General features: G+C 38.2%; 1 protein-coding gene across 6 annotated transcripts in view; it reads left to right on the top strand.

Moving 5' to 3' along the window:
* The window catches only part of LOC125236967 (nephrin-like), an 835,833-nt gene that overhangs the window by 741,756 nt on the left and 77,139 nt on the right, over window positions 1–16,938 (top strand). For all 6 annotated transcript variants that reach the window (XM_048143884.1, XM_048143886.1, XM_048143883.1 and 3 more), the window contains exon 6: window positions 8,600–8,749. In XM_048143884.1, coding sequence (XP_047999841.1) covers window positions 8,600–8,749 — 150 coding nt within the window. The remainder of the gene's footprint in view (window positions 1–8,599; window positions 8,750–16,938) is intronic.

The following is a 16,938-nucleotide window of genomic DNA, read 5'->3' as shown; positions in this document are numbered from 1 at the left end:
CATTAAGCTATTTAGGGCTTACGTCATTGTGTTCCAATTTCAAATAGTGACATAGAGACTGATTAGAAATACGCGCCATGTTGCGAAATTTCATTAGGTAAGCGATTTCCGTTAATTTGGATAAAAATTGGCAGGTTGATAGAGTCCATGATGCTGAGCAAGATCCACTAGGTTTCCCAAAATGTCCTAGGTTGATTGTATGAAACTTTCCTTTTTTGTTACCGAAAATGTATAGAAATCTTAACAAAAAAGGAAGGTTTCATACAAACTACATAGGACATTTTGGGAAACCTAGTGGATCTTGCTCAACATCATGGACTCTATCAGCCTACCAATTTTTATCAAAATCGAAGACGTGATCCAAATGTACAAACTTAACGGAAATTGCTCAGGTACAACTATTTTTAAATTCCGGCGCAAAAACGACGGGGTAATGTGTCTGTCTGTCTGTGGCATCGTAGCTCCCGAACGGATAAACAGATTTATTTATTTATTTGAAAGCTGAATTAATCGGAAGTGTTCTTAGCCAGTTTGATGGAAGTATTCACTCGCTTTCGTGCCATGTCTCATATATATATCACAAATTAAGTTAAATTATTATGTAGGTAGTAACAAAATTGGTCTAAGTTTAAGTACCTACCTAGATGTAAAACAAAATAACTCATCAAAATCATTGTTTTACAACTTATCGCAAAAATAAACAATGCGAAATAGTACATTTCGATACAAGTGCGTAAAAAAGGAAGTTCGAAACGAGTGGCGATAGATTAAAACACGACCGAAGGGAGTGTTTTAAATCGACACGAGTTTAGAATTTCCTTTTCGCACGTGTATCGTACGACGTTTTTCAGTACAGATGAGCCTCCAAAGTTTCGACCTAGCATATAATGAACCACTTCTCGCACTAGTGACTATTACGTACTACCACTCAATTAATTCTATCAATTCTCAAAGCTGCAACGAGTCCTGAATCCGGAGCGTGGCTCCACGCTTTACCTTCCCCTCAGCTAGGCACCATGCTGGATAACGATTCTTTGAGAATAGCGGTGGCCTTGCGGTTGGGTTGTAAGGTGTGTGACCCGCACCGGTGCATTTGTGGCGTCATTGTCGAGGAGGATGGTTACCATGGGCTTAGTTGCCAAAGGTGCGCAGGGCGTTTTTCTAGGCATCACACGATTAATGACGTGGTTCGCCGGGCTTTGGTGGCAGCCAACATTCCTTGCGTGTTAAAACCTCCAGGGTTATCTCGCACGGACGGCAAGAGGCCAGACGGACTCACGTTGGTTCCGTGGCAGAAGGGTCAGTGCCTATTGTGGGACGCCACGTGTGTGAGTACTTTTGCTCCGTCCCACCTTGGCCTCACAATTAAGTCTGCTGGGTCAGCTGCAGAGTTTGCAGCTAGACTCAAGCACGCAAAGTACAGCGCCCTGGAAGCAATGTACAAATTTGTGCCACTTGCTGTGGAGACGGCGGGACCCTGGGGAACTGAGGCTAAAGCCTTTGTTAGGGAACTTGGTCGCCGACTTAGGGATAGGGGCTGCGATCCGCGTTCCGGGTCGTATCTGGTGCAGGGGATTTCATTGGCTATACAGCGTGGAAATGCTGCTAGTGTGATGGGAACCTTTGGGCCCGGTACGACTCGGGCGGGTCCTAGTTAGTTTGCGCGTATGTTTATTTATTTATTTTATTTTATTTTATTTCATAAGGTACAATAACATGACATAAGCAGGATACATTTTAGTAGTATAAAGGAATTGATAACTGTTAACTAATGCCTATATCACAATAACAATTGTACACAACATTTTATTTTAAATAATTCAAATCCAAACTATCTGCGTAGGTACTTATATAAACCTAATACTAACATGTTTCTTTTCATAATAAATGAAAAGAAACAATTAATTTAATGTTCAAGAACCTTTGATTTTACAATATGGCTGATGAAGCTAGACAAAGACATGCTCAGAATATCTGGCTCGCTATTTAGGTCAGTGTATAGATTACACATTCTGAAGATAGGAGCGTTACGAGTAACATTATTGTTAGGGACTACTGGCAAAGCAAATAGTTTTTGGCTTCTAGTCATCCTACCACTGGCTCTGAAATATATGTATTCTATGAGGCCACCGTCCAGGCCACCCTGCAATATTTTATAGAGTAAGGAAAGATCGGATATCTTGCGCCTAACAGACAGGGATTGCATGTCAAATGCGGTCAACCGGTCAGCATACTCCGGGAGTGTTTGACGAGTCCCCCTTTTAATGCAAAGATATCTTAGGAACTTAGCTTGGACAGATTCGATTCGCTCGGAATGACATTTATAGATCGGATACCATATGGCTGAACAGTATTCAAGTGATGTGCGCACTAGAGCGCAGTAGAGAGTTTTTAGACTCGAGACATTTTTAAATGGTTTACAATTGCGCATGATGAACCCCAACGTGCGGTTTGCTTTGTTCACAATGTGATCATAGTGGTGGCGAAACGATAGCTCGCAGTCAAATATCACACCGATATCTCTGACTGTCGATACCCTCTTCAGTTTGATTTGGTCAATGCAGTATTCGTATTCTATTGCATTTTTATTTCTCGTGAACGTAATAGTTAGGCATTTGTCAACACTCAACGCCATCATGTTCATACTGCACCAGTTCTTTATTACGTCCAAATCAGACTGTAAGGCGAGACAGTCAGTGTTTCTTCTGATGTGGCGAAATATTTTGATATCGTCAGCGTACGCAAGGCAACTAGAGGTAATGCGGACAAGCAGATCGTTAACGAAGAACACAAACAATAGTGGACCCAAGTTAGAGCCTTGAGGGACTCCGGACTCAGCTATGAAGGGGCTAGAATCGTAGCCGTACACACTGACAAGTTGCGAGCGTCTATGCAAGTACGACTCAAACCACCTCAAAAGGTTTCCATGGATGCCTAAGTGATTAAGCTTTATAAGAAGTATGCGATGGTTAACCCGATCGAATGCCTTCGAAAAATCAGTATAGATGGAATCAATTTGGGTTTTTGTCTGAAATGAGTGAGTCAAATCTTGCATATACGCTAGCAAATTAGTTGTAGTCGACCGCCTTTTGACAAAACCATGCTGCCGAGGACTAAGAAGATGTGAAAAATGCCTATACATTTGAGTATAAACTAGACCCTCAAAAACTTTAGCGAAACAGTTTAAAATGCTTATTGGGCGGTAATTGGTCACGTCTTTCCGGTCTCCTTTCTTGTGAATAGGCGTTATTTTAGTTATTTTCCAGAGATCCGGAAATACACCTTCTTCCAATGATTTCTTGTATATTAGAAACAATGGCTTACTTAAAGCATTGGCACAAGATTGTATGAAAATCGCAGGCAAACCGTCAGGCCCAGCGCCTTTATTTACGTTTATTGTTTTAAGTAGCTTTAGCACATCGTCAACCGTGAATGCTACCGAGTTCAAAGTAAAATTACTTTCCGGGAAATCAGGAACGTAGTTTGGGTTATCACTCGTATCGTATACTGAAGAGAAGTATAAGGCGAACAATTCAGCAATATCTTTACCAGTATTGGCAGCAACGTCGCCATAATACATATTATTAGGTATTTGGTTAGTTGATCGTTTAGATTTGGTGTAGCGCCAGAACGCTTTGATGTTTTTGTTTAAGTCCGTTTCAATGCGATCAACATAGGATTTGAAGCAAGTTGTAGCCAGTTTTTTTGCCCTAGATCTTATAATTGAGTATTCATCGTAATCTCTAGGATTTTTGTATTTCTTAAACCTTTTTAATATTTTATACTTTTCTCTTAATAATCTTTTCAAGTCATTTGAAAACCAATCGGGATAACAGTCTGTCTTAGGTTTTGCTTTGGGTACATTTGTTTCAATTATGGTCCAAATTGTATTGTAGAATAGTTGTAGGAGACTTTCACAATTTAAATTCGAGTGACTCTCCCAGTCAATATCATTTAAATCAGAACTACATTTTTCGAAATTTGCTTTATAAAATTGATATCGTGGACCCGAAGAGTTTATGTTAATAGCACGGCTGCGTAAAATATTCAGAGTGAGCTCGATGGGTGGATGGTGGTCGTCAATTCGTACAAGTGCATCGGTTTTAATCAAAGTAGCCGAAGTAAAGTCGGAGCTAATAAATGCCAGGTCCAGTAATCGACCATTTTCGTTAAATACATTGTTTACTTGGGTAAGCCCAGAAACAGATAGGAAGTCTTTCAAAGCTAAATACTTTGCATCGTTGATAGACGTGGAATTACTATGATCGATGTAACCGTTTTTCCAAATGATGTTAGGTAAATTAAAATCTCCTAGTATTACGGCTTTATTGCCAGATAACAAATTATTTTCACACGTGTTTAGGTAGTTTTGAAACATGTCAGGCGGTATGTAAGATGGCAAATACACTAAACACAAAGCCAAAGTGAAACTACCACAGGAAATAGACACCCACAAGTCTTCAAGAGAGGATTGCCAATGACATTTTTTCTCAGAAACAAACCTAGAGGACACAGCTATGAGAACTCCGCCACCGTGCCCCTTCCCAAAGCTTTCCTTAAAACAAGCAGGGCGGTCTCGACGATATACAACATATCTGTCATCGAACAATTCGTTAGAGTCTATAGATTCATCAAGCCACGTCTCTGTCATACAAATTACATCATAATTGTTCAAAAGTACAGAATTATATAAATCTAAGCATTTTGACTTTAGACCACGTACGTTCTGGTAGTACAATGATAATGCCACTTTAATTTGTCTTATTAGTAGCTACAGAGAAGAAAAGAGTTAGCGATTATAACTAAGTTGCCAACCAGTAAATTAACGGAGTGAGTTTAAGCTAATATGATTTTTAACAACAATTGCAGGCGACGACTCGTCCTTGCGTACGTGTATACGGCCGTTACGGACCCAGACAAACTTGTATTGAAGTTCTCGGCACTTAACACGAGTTGCCGCATGCAACTGCTTGTTAGACGGAGAAAGATGCTCAGACACGAACACTGGTTTTCTGTCGCCAGCCAGCCCAAGAAGAGATGTGTTCAACTTATTTGTGGGGTTGCTTTTGTTGAATCTTGAGACGGCAGAGAGAAACTCGTCACGACTCCGTCTGCTCCTTAGTTTTAAAACAACAGTGCGGGGCTTGTTGCTCTCACGGTTCAGTTTAGCAACACGAGTGCAATGTACAATATCCGCTTCTGAAAGTTGGTGCGAGACTGTCGAAGCTGCCTGTAGCACTACTGTGTTCAGGTTCTCAGCGCTGTATTCGGTGATACCGTGAACTCCAAATTTGTTTCACGCAACTGCTGTTCCAGGTCGTTAATTCGGTCCTCAAGGTGTTGAACAGATGGCTGAATTCGCTCAATCGTCGAGGCTACCTCTGCTACCTTTATGTCAAGGTCGTTCAATGACTTTTCTATTCCGTCCTGTCTACCGCTGGCAAAGTCCAATGATTGTTTGAGCTCGGCAAGGTCTTGCCTGATGGGGCCCAATTCAGTTTGTAATACGGTTCTAATTGTGCGTGAGACTTCGTCCTTAAGTGAGTTTTTAATTTCAATGCGAATCGCCCTAATAATTCTATCGTCTAAGGCAATAGGTGTGTCTGGGGAACCCGCAGGCTTTTCTGCGTCAGTGTCCGAATGGGAGCCGTGATCCGAGTCTGCCAGATAGGCAGGCGTGCCGTCCTGGTGCGGAGCACGAACTGGAGTGCTGGAGTTGTCGCCGCCGCAGCGGGTGCTGGCTACGCACTCAGGACAAAGCCAATCGACCGATATTTTTGTCGCGGGCAGAGTTAGGGGCCTTTATAATTGACGCACGCCTGATGATAACTTGTCTTACACCTCGGGCACACCACTCGGAGCCGTTTTATATCCTCCTTACAGCCACCGCAAATGTAAGGCATAATGTGAGCAAAATAAATATTTCTCTTAGAGGCTCAAAAAAACTGCTATATTGCTGTGTCGCTTCCGCGCTACTTAATCTATTGTACCTTACTGGCGCGCCGTACTGATAAGCGACCGCTGCGTATGCGCAAGCAGTTTGCACTCCTGCGCGCTGCTGCTAGGGTTCACTTGAGCTTGCGTCGGCACACGGGAATGATCTTTTCGGTATACGGTAGGAGTAGAAGACGTCGAATATTTAGCAGCTATTTACTGTTTATGTTACTCTTTTTACACTCGTTTTATCACACACAGTTTAAACTCACATTATATGGACCGTAAATAAACTTAACACAAAATTTGGTACCGAGTATTAACTGTTTTCACATTTAAAATATTTTATAAACGACGCAACGAAATAAGTGCAGTGTGCGCCCAGTTTGGTCAAAGAGTATTGTTACAATAACCCACATATCACATATGGGTAAATGACGAAGCCTGTTGCGGATAGCTTTATTGTTTGTGTGTAAGGACGACGCCTGTTGCTGATTTATGGCTGTAACCTCATGACGAAGCCTGCGTTGCGGATAATGGGTTGTAAAATATTTAGTGTTATTTTTGTCCAATAAATAATTTTATTCTATCAATTCCCTTCTACATCATCCGTGTTACTTTTCCGTAGGTTCACGTTTCACCGGCTACCCAAAATAACCTTATTTCACTTCACTTTACAGTCGAATACACAGGCGGATCAATCGAATACAATCAATCTGTACAGTGTATCGTCCCGTCTGCTCAAAGGCCACAGCTCAAAATTTTTCATTTTTGAGATTTTTGCAGATTCGGATTCAGAATCATTCAAATCGGCGTTGTCGTCACTTTCCATCACGTGCGACTAAGGTCAATCACTGGTCGGTTTACAATAAAAAAATACGACTTTAATTTGGAAAAAATAAAAAAATACTCAACTATGGGAACAAATCAAATTATTTTACTAAAATATTCTGATTTGTGTTTTTTATGTAGTCACACTACTATATATAAATTAAAAAACTGAAATAAGATGTCATATATTAAAGAAAAAAAAAAAAAAAAATGACGAGCACCACCAGTGGTGAAGGCCGGATTCGAACCGACGTCTTTTAGCAATCCGGGCCAAACGCCATCACCCCTAGGCCCCCTCGCCACAAGGGTTTTTTTTTTTTTAAATACTCTTTCAAAGCCTTTTGGAAGATCTTCACAAAAAATGACTTTTTTCCTGCAATATGACCACAAATCCGAATAGCGTTAATATTACTTTTGTATTGTGGTTATATTGCACAAACTTTTGAGTTTTAAAACTACAGAAACATTTCCTATATTAATTAAATGTCATCATGTAACACTAGATTGGAGCTTATATTTTGATCAAAGCAAGCCCAAACATGACATGATAAACTCAATATTTTACTGACGCACAAACATGTCACGCACAAAAATTCTGACTCGCGATTTCTCGAAAAAATGTATTTTTGAGATGTGGCCGCTTAACAGGCACGGGACGATACGATCTTTAAAAAGTCGCGCATTCCGTACAAAATCCATCGACGTACAACGTTTTCGAACGGAGACTAAAACTGAATTTCATTCTGAACTGTACGGGCTGAATAATAAAGATTACAGGTTGTTTAAGTACATAAATTTGCTTTGTACTTTTCAATTAAAGAGAATGTGTAAAACGCCTTTGTCCGGAACGCTTTTAGAAATGGACTAGCTAATTTTATATTGCGTTTTAGAGAAGGAAGGAATGAAAAATATCTTGGAGCTGCTGAAAGTACATAGTTTATCATCACGTTTTAGTATCAGAGTCACTGTTACATTTTAACTTATAATCTTCCTTGAAATGGAATCTTTAACTTGATTTTGACCTTTTTGAACATTGTGATTACCAAAGTTGTCATTCGTGTGATAATGTGCGTATTAAATAAATAAAATAAATAAAAAGATATTTATTTACCAACACAGCACGATATAGAAATATAAGAACTTATAAAAACTTAGTAAGTAAAATTACAGATGTGTGTGCAAGATGAGACTCAGCGAGACCGCTGATTTTCAGTCCCCAACCAATAAAAACTACCAGAATATACCAGAAGAACATAATCCATGACCAATTATTAAAATATAAGAACCTATAAACCCTCAATATCTTATTGTTGTAATTCCACCAATAACTAAACTTAGTATTATATATATATAAGTGCAAGATAAACTTCTTCTAGACATACATTTTTTAGTCAGCAGCATTTCGTATCATTAATTTTTCGGTCCAAAATGTTCGTTGCGTTGTTCATTTTTGTCGCAATCTGTTGCTTTTCTTATCAACTCTCTGGAAAAGTCTGTGGTTCTCACATTTTTCTGTTTAGCCACCAAAAGCGATGTTTTTCAGGCGTGGCACCATAGATCGTCTGAAATATGTAGATGCTTAGTTCCTTTGTACCTATTTTTATGAGCGTGACATAGTGGGAACTACAATTTCCATGCAAATTTTGGGGATTTTTTTAAAAACTGAGTTCTAAGTTGAAAACACTGACGCCAGAATCTCTGAGAATGGAGGCCTATATTCTTTTTACATAAAGCTATATATTTTTGAAATGTGTTGTTTGACATTAAAGATATATTATTGAATTTGTATTTAGCTCAAACATGAACATTCAATTTATTTTTTTCATTGTTACAGCCCAACGCTCAACCCCTGACAACTCAACAGTGCAGCAAAGTTTGGCGTTAACGATATCCCGTGAGGAACTGGGTGGTGAACTCAAATGCTCCGTCACATCCGATGCTTTAGAGGAACCCATTGTCAAGCGAGTCAAACTCGACGTTCGAGGTAAGTCTAGCTAAGCTTTAGTGCGACTGGGCGGGACGCGTTTGTCGTATGCCGAATGACTTTTGGGCTAAACAGACAGCCAACTGGGTCCCACAAAATAGTCTTGACGTTGAAACGTTGGGAAAAAAGGTAAAATAATGTTAATTAATCGCGTTCGACCTGTATGTGACTTTAAATAAGTCTAGCTTATCAAGTAGGAGGTTTGAGTCTTTAAATAGGAAAAGTGTAGTTCAACAATGTATCTTCAATCAATATTTATTTGCAAAAATGTAGTGTTACAGTGAGTTCTTAAGTGTAAGTATACAAAAAGTGCGTACATTCTACTTGAATAAGCATGCAAATTTTACTTATAAGCTACTTAATTAAGCTATTCTAATAGCGTATGCTAAAAGTTATTTAACAGACCAAAAATTATAAGGATTTAAGTAACTGCTGCAAAATAATAAATTAATAATTAATACTCATTACATTAGACATTAAAAAAAATTACAAATTATTTACACATTGCATATTCTCATTATTATTTTAATACAATTCATGTCAAAATGTTCATATATTCGTCAATCCTGTAATATTGTTTATGTAGACAAAATTCATGTAGTTTATTTTTAAATTGAGGCATGTCTGAGTTTCTTATTTCTAGGGGTAAATGATTAAATATTTTTACCGACATACATAAAATATTATTTGTAAAAAAAAGCTGTCTTTGGAGCAGAAGGATAGCAAAGTTCAGTTCCGTTTCGTGACGGATAAATGGTACATGATGCCTTTGTTTTAAATGAGCCTATGTTTTGCTTTACATACAGCGCTGTTTCAAAAATATATAATGAAGGTAAGGTCATAACTTTTAGTTTTTTGAAAAGAGGTCTACAGGGTTCCAATTCAGGTACATCACATACAGCCCTAACACATCTACGTTGTAGTAGAAATACCCTCTGCATACTATTTACTACAGTTACCCCACAGAAATATATTACAGGTTATGATAACAATGGGCAAGTAAAAAATATAGATTAAGAACTCATTCCGCGAATTCGCACGAAGCGCTTTGCTTCTTTTCTTATGCGCACTGCCAAGGAGTGGAATTCCTTGCCGGTGGCGGTGGCTATATTTCCGAGCTCATATAACCCGGCAACCTTCAAATCAAGAGTGAACAGGGGCCTTACCATGATCTCTTAACGCGATTCAGTTTAGGACCTAAACTGAACTGAGTCGCTATTTATATCAGTTAAAACACAAGAGATACCTAATCGTACCAGTCGAATGGAAGCCATGAAACAGTATTAAAATATTTCCCAAAAACATTCTTCCAATTACTTAGCCTACGAAGAAAATTCAAAGAACCCTCCTTTCACAAGATAAAACAGAATTAATCGTGACAAAATAATTATCAAAAAACAGAACAAAGAAGCGCGAGAACAAAGAAAAAAATATCATCAGCAATCATAAAGTAAATTCTGCAAAGAGAAATAACATCGTTGAGGCCAAAGATTCATAAAAAGGAGGGAAAGTAGCTCCAATAGGAGTCTTTGGCAATGATCTGTGTGGTATGATAATCTTGGTCATTTGTTGCAGTGTTCGTGAAATAAAATGTAATAATTTTCACTCCATCGGCTTTATTATCCGTAATAGGTTTTACGTCTTTGATTAAAATGTTAAGGGAGAGAAAAATGTACAACCACAGTAAATCTATCTTTATTTAGGTTGTAACTTTTTTTTCATATCTGGGGCCCATTTCTCGAAGCTATTTACAAGTTACAATTGTGTCGCTTAACTTCAAAAGTGGGTAAATCCATTCTGTTATAAGGTTGATTATCTTTCAGATCATATTATATTTTTTATGTAATCAACCTTATGGCAGAATGGATTTACCCACTTTTGAAGTTAAGCGACACAATTTACAAGTGGTTGTCAATATGACAAGTTGGAAAGAGGCTTCCGCTTGTAACTTGTAACTTTCAGTTTTGAGAAATTCGCAATGGGTTTTTTTATGATACATGGTGACAAACGAACATACCGCCTGATGGTAAGCAGTCACCGTAGCTTATGGACATTTGCAAGTCTAGAGGTGTCACTTACGAGTTGCCGACCTTTTACAAATTTGTACACTCTTGTTTTACGTACTGCATTTTCACTCTTTTTTTTATTTAATCCAATATGTTAACTTCAGGATAATTTTAACGAGAATTAAGTCCAGTTTACAATGATAAAGCCTCGTTTTTTCCCTAATTCTAAAAATGAAGAAGAGTGGATTTTTTTGTGATTGTTTCTTTGCCACCTTTTGAAGAAGGACATACTTATTTCGTAATTATTTCTACTTTTTTTTATTAATGTCTTTAATATAAACCGGTTTCCTTAATTTTTGGTTTTAAATTGGAATTTTGAATAGATAATCAATTTTTACAATCCATACTAATATTATAAATGGGAAACTGTGTGTGTCTGTTTGTCCGTCTTTCACGGCACAACGTTGAAGGGATGGAGAGAGACAATAGGCTACTTTTTAGGGTTCCGTAGTCAACTATTAGGAACCCTTATAGTTTCGCCATGTCTGTCTGTCCGTCCGCCCGTCCGCGGATAATCTCAGTAACCGTTAGCACTAGAAAGCTGAAATTTGGTACCAATATGTTTGTATATCAATCACGCCAACAAAGTGCAAAAATAAAAAATGGAAAAAAATGTTTTATTAGGGTACCCCCCTTACATGCAAAGTGGGGGCTGATATTTTTTTTCATTCCAACCCCAACGTGTGATATATTGTTGGATAGGTATTTAAAAATTAATAAGGGTTTACTAAGATTGTTTTTTGATAATATTAATATTTTCGGAAATAATCACTCCTAAAGGAAAAAAAAGTGCGTCCCCCTCTAACTTTTGAACCATTATGTTTAAAAAATATGAAAAAAATCACAAAAGTAGAACTTTATAAAGACTATCTAGGAAAATTGTTTTGAACTTGATAGGTTCAGTAGTTTTTGAGAAAAATACGGAAAACTACGGAACCCTACACTGAGCATGGCCCGACACGCTCTTGGCCGGTTTTTATCTCTTTCTTACACCCACTTCCCTAAAAGGGGGAATATAAGTTAGTATGGAGCATTCCAAATTTAACGAGCAATTTTCAAATTTAACGAGAGCGAAGCCGCGGACAAAAGCTAGTTTTGTATATAATTCAAATAGAGTTTTTGCCTTTAAAAAGGAACATTTTATACCACATTCGTTTTAGAAGGAAATTGTAGGCAGATGAAAAATTACACATCATAAAGTAATATTTTAAGACGATGACTTAGATATGCGCCTTAACCTCGACTTTTTCCAGTTTAATTTAGCAAAGGAATAAATTTTCATTAAGAGAGATACGGAGTTATTAATGGTCGCAATTATACGGATAAGGAAAAACTCATTTAATTCAGCTAATACCTATTAGAACTAGCGGGTGATTTAGGGACGAAGTTCCGACTGCTGCGAGAGATTTGCGATGTGTGAGCAAATTTGCAGCTAGATTCGGCTGTAAGTAATGTTAATCAAATGTAATTTAATGCTAATATTTGAAAAGAAAGTCCCGAAATTTTGAAACGTAATAAATACAAATAGTGTAGTGTTGCTGCTGGTGAGTACGGCTGCCAGAGCTCAACGAGGGTTCGGTGTGCTGACGATGGAAGGATCTACGGAACTAAGTTGTTCGTGGCCTTTGAGTCGTTGGAACCCGAACCCTCCTTGGAACTTGTACACTCCTTTTTGCTAAGTTTCTAATGGGTTGGCAACGCGCATGTGACACTCGTTGAGTTGCTGGCGTCAATAGGTTACGGTGAACGATTTCCATCAGGCGAACCGTACGCTTCTTTGCCACCGACGTGGTATTAAAACGCCAAAAGATAGAAAAGTATCCTTTTGTATCTTTTGGCGTAGAAACTCTAGGTCCATGGGGTCCCAGCGTGAACAAGTTTTTCACCTTTATACCTTTGCATATGCTCAGATCCCACTCTGCATAGTAAAAGCTTAAAAAATTGAAAACAAAACCAGTTAATATCCTACAAGTTTAACTTAACAGAGGTTCTATGAAAATGATTCTCAAGCACTATGTAAATATTTCAATTACCTACAAAATTATAGTATGAACTTTAACCTTTACAAAGAAATACGGATTAGTACTCATAATCCCAACAATGTAAAAACTTAAGGAAGTTAATCACCAAATTAATAACTCAAACAAAGTTTAAGACAACCACAAACTGAGCCCGACTCCCAAAGTAATTCTCAATTTAATCGACATATATTATTACAAAGTACAGTATTTAGATATATACGGACAAAGTTCCAAAGATATGTATCCACCACTTGAAAGAACGAAGCAATATATCCAGTGTATACATATTTTGCCAGCATGTCTGTATAGATATATTCCGTGTACATTCTCAGAACTCTACAATGTATCGTATCGACCCTCGATATTGCAAAGTGGTAAAACTCTCGACCCCCATTTAGGTTTAGTGCTGGGACAATGGTTATCGATGGATCGTGCGAAACTCGACTTGATTTTGTATGGATCGTAGATTTCTTAGAAACAAGATTCGTTTGGATTTATGATCGTATTTGCTTTCCTGCCAGTTTTTGTCGACACTATAAAGATCGAGAGCGTACACCCATCTTAAAGGCCGGCAACGCACCAACACCTCTGGTGTTTCGGGTGTCCATGGGCGGCGGTGATCGCTTACCATCAGGCAACCTGTCTGCTCGTTTGCCTCCTATCCTATAAAAAAAAATATCGATATATTGGTGCATTTTTAAAACCGAAAGTCATAATCTGAAACTCATACGGTCGTTTTGTGGTGAAGATAAAATGCGGTTTTCTATATTTTGTGTTAAATTTTTAGTTTTATCTAACGGCATAATGGAAATTTGTAAAATACTAATTATATTAAAACGTGCGAAATGTCATTTGATATTTACCACTCGCTTTTCGGTGAAGAAAAACGTAACCGGTAAAAGGAAACCGGATTAATTCCAATAAGGCCTTGTTACCCTTCGGGCTGGAAGGTCAGATGGCAGTCGCTTTAGTAAAACCAGTGTCTGCGCTAAATCTTGGGATTATTTGTCAAAGCGGACGAGGCTCCCATGAGCCGTGGCGAATGCCGGGATAACGCAAGGAGGATGATGATGACTCGTAATATCGAAACTGTACTCGATGCAGTGCCCTCCCTGGCCCACTATCTCGCCACTTATTAGCTATACATTCTGGCAATTTATCGGGTGGCTGAAAATTGGCCCGGGCGCCTAAGTGATGGTGTAATGCCATGCAAGCAGGGCCGGCTTTGACAGATTCAACTTTATAAACTTTTTTAATCTATACTTATACATATAAAGTGTGGGGCACTTCTGGCAGGCAATCATGGTCGCGCGATAAATTATAAAACATCATACTGTCCCTATCGCACTATTAGTAAGTGCGATAGGGACTGCCAGATGTTTTATAATTTATCGCACGACCATGCTCATGCGCCTGGATGAGATTAGCCCAGGACCGGGATAAGTGGCGTACACGAAGGGAGGCCTATGCTCAGCAGTGGGCGATTAATGGCTGAAATGATGATGATGATGACATATAAAGTGTGTGTGTCTGTTTGGTTGTCCGTATTTAACAGCAAAACTGAGCGACGAATTGCCGTGATTTTTTAAGTGGTATCTCCAGGGATGGAGGGATGGAGAGTGACATAGGCTACTTTTTGTCTCTTCCTAACCTCCTACAAAATGGAGGGTGGACGTTTGTATAGAGTATTCCGCAATTTTTGAATTTAAAGCTTGCGAAGCCGCGGGCAAAAACTAGTACTTTATATACGTTAACTTAGATGAGAGGTTGGTGCAGTTTTTAGACCAAAAATCATAAACTTAAACTCATGTGGTCGTTTTAGGGTAATAAATGCATTCTCATATTATGCCTCGTCCTCTGCTCGTATTATTTAGATATTTGTTTATTTAATATGTATAGTTTGTAGTTTAACACATCTACTGCAAGTAGGTATGCTTTTGTACGAGGGGAACATATTAATAAATATGTGTATTTTAATGTGAAGAGAAATCATCAATAACTAGCTTTTGCCCACGGCTTTGCTTGCGTTAGAAAGAGACAAAAAGTAGCCTATGTCACTCTCCATCCCTTCAACTATCTCCGCTTAAAAAATCACGACAATTCGTCGCTCCATTTTACCGTAAAAGACGGACAAACAAACAGACACACACACTTTCCCATTTATAATATTAGTACGGATATGAGCAGTCCCCATGAAATCGAAAGGTAACAGAAGACATCACTGCCTTCGAATGAGAAGATGTAACAAGAAACATGCATTAAAAATGTATCATACTTAAATATATCAGATTGCAGATAATTTTAGTGCGATAAATAAAGCTGTATTTATAAGGTTCTGCTGACTAACCTCTATATTGATGATTGCATAACATCACGTATAAGTATCAGAACAATCTCACACACTTTTACAAAAATGTAGCCAATTCATAATTATTAGTCACATACCTTTCAATACATCTTTAACCCATTTAAACAATTCTCGCCCACAGAGAAAATGGAATTTCAATAACCTAGTCAACAAAGTCCGTCCCTGCCCATCTCCCCAGCAATATAGTACAGCGCTCAATAAAGTGATAGTTACTGTCGAAACTCGCCCGATTTTAGATTTCAATGTTAGTTCCGCAACTAATCTGTAGTTAAGGGTTGGGGGTTACACTGTCTGTCGGGGGCTTAAATTAAATATTATCAAACTCCTAACTGAGATGAGCAGGAGTGAAAAGTAAAGTTCAGATAATTAGATTTTTGCGATTTTTAACCCTGGACGCAAAAACGACGGAATGTAAGTTTGACGTGTTTGTCTGTCTGTGGCGTCGTAGCTCCTGAACGGATGAATCGATTTAGATTTAGTTTTGTTTGAAAGCTAAATTAGTCGGGAGTGTTCTTAGCCATGTTTCATTAAAATCGGACCACTGGTTGGTTGAAAATCAAATGGTCCATGCAAACCATTCGAATTTTACGCGAGCGAATCCGCGGGGAAAAGCTAGTTGTAAATAACATCACAAACTAAAGCAAACTCGCCAAAGGCAAAACGGTCTACATTTATAGCCTAGTTTATTATCCCCCGGTTTACAAGCGTTCCTAACTTAACAATATTGTTTACAATTTTAGACATCTTGCTATTATGGCTTGAATTTATTGTTCAAATCAACGTTCGGCCAATAACTTGGTAATTGTTGGAAGGTTATTGGTATTGACGGTGGCCAATTCAGGGCAAGTTAGAGTTAGATAGGTGCACTGTGGTTATTACGGTAGGCTTTTGGAAGTCAAGGCTATATTAATTTTGTTTTAAGCAGAAACACCCTGTAAATGATAGGTGAGATTTAAACGTACGATCACTGGATCGCTAGCCCAATGCTTTTTCAGTCTTAGCATAGATTAAATATAAGAAGATCATCCCATACATTAAAATGCGACCGCCTAAGAACGCGCATACACTACACCACACATAGATGGCGCCACAAAAAATGCCTTGTTGCCATCGATTATTTGTAGATTGGCGTAAAGTGTCACTTTCGAGCCATAAATCTATTGTCAAAAGTGAAACTTAACGCCACCTACAAGTATAATCGAAAGCTACAAGACATTTTTTTTGTGGCGCCATCTATGTGTGGTACACATAATAAAGAAAAAGTGACCAAGGCCTCCAGTGCCTGAGGCTGGAATCGAACATCATCAGTTCGTAATTTTTTTTCTTTCTCTCATATGTGTAATTTATTTCGGTTTTTATTTATATATACAGCGTGGGGCCTGTAACAAAAGCAAAAAAATAAACTGTAGGCTGTACTCCTTAAACTGACCAACATTTGTTTAGCGACTTTACAAAATCATGAAGTCTCTAATTTTCTAACTTTTCATACAAAATAAACATTAGCTTCAATGGACGCCATTAATGTTGTCATTGACGTTGTCAGTCACACTTTACACTTAACAGATTTCGCAATACATTACCTCTTAGAAAAAACTTTCAAGGGTGATAAAAATCATAATACAAGTTATTTTTAAAAGTCAAAGGTATAAGGAGAATAGCCTACAGTTTAATTTTTTGCTTTTGTTACAGGCCCCACTCTGTATAGTAGTGTGATTAGATACTTTAAGATAGCAC

This window comes from Leguminivora glycinivorella, chromosome 20 (assembly GCF_023078275.1).
Source record: "Leguminivora glycinivorella isolate SPB_JAAS2020 chromosome 20, LegGlyc_1.1, whole genome shotgun sequence".
Taxonomy (NCBI): domain Eukaryota; kingdom Metazoa; phylum Arthropoda; class Insecta; order Lepidoptera; family Tortricidae; genus Leguminivora; species Leguminivora glycinivorella.
This window is presented reverse-complemented; position numbering and strand designations above follow the sequence as displayed.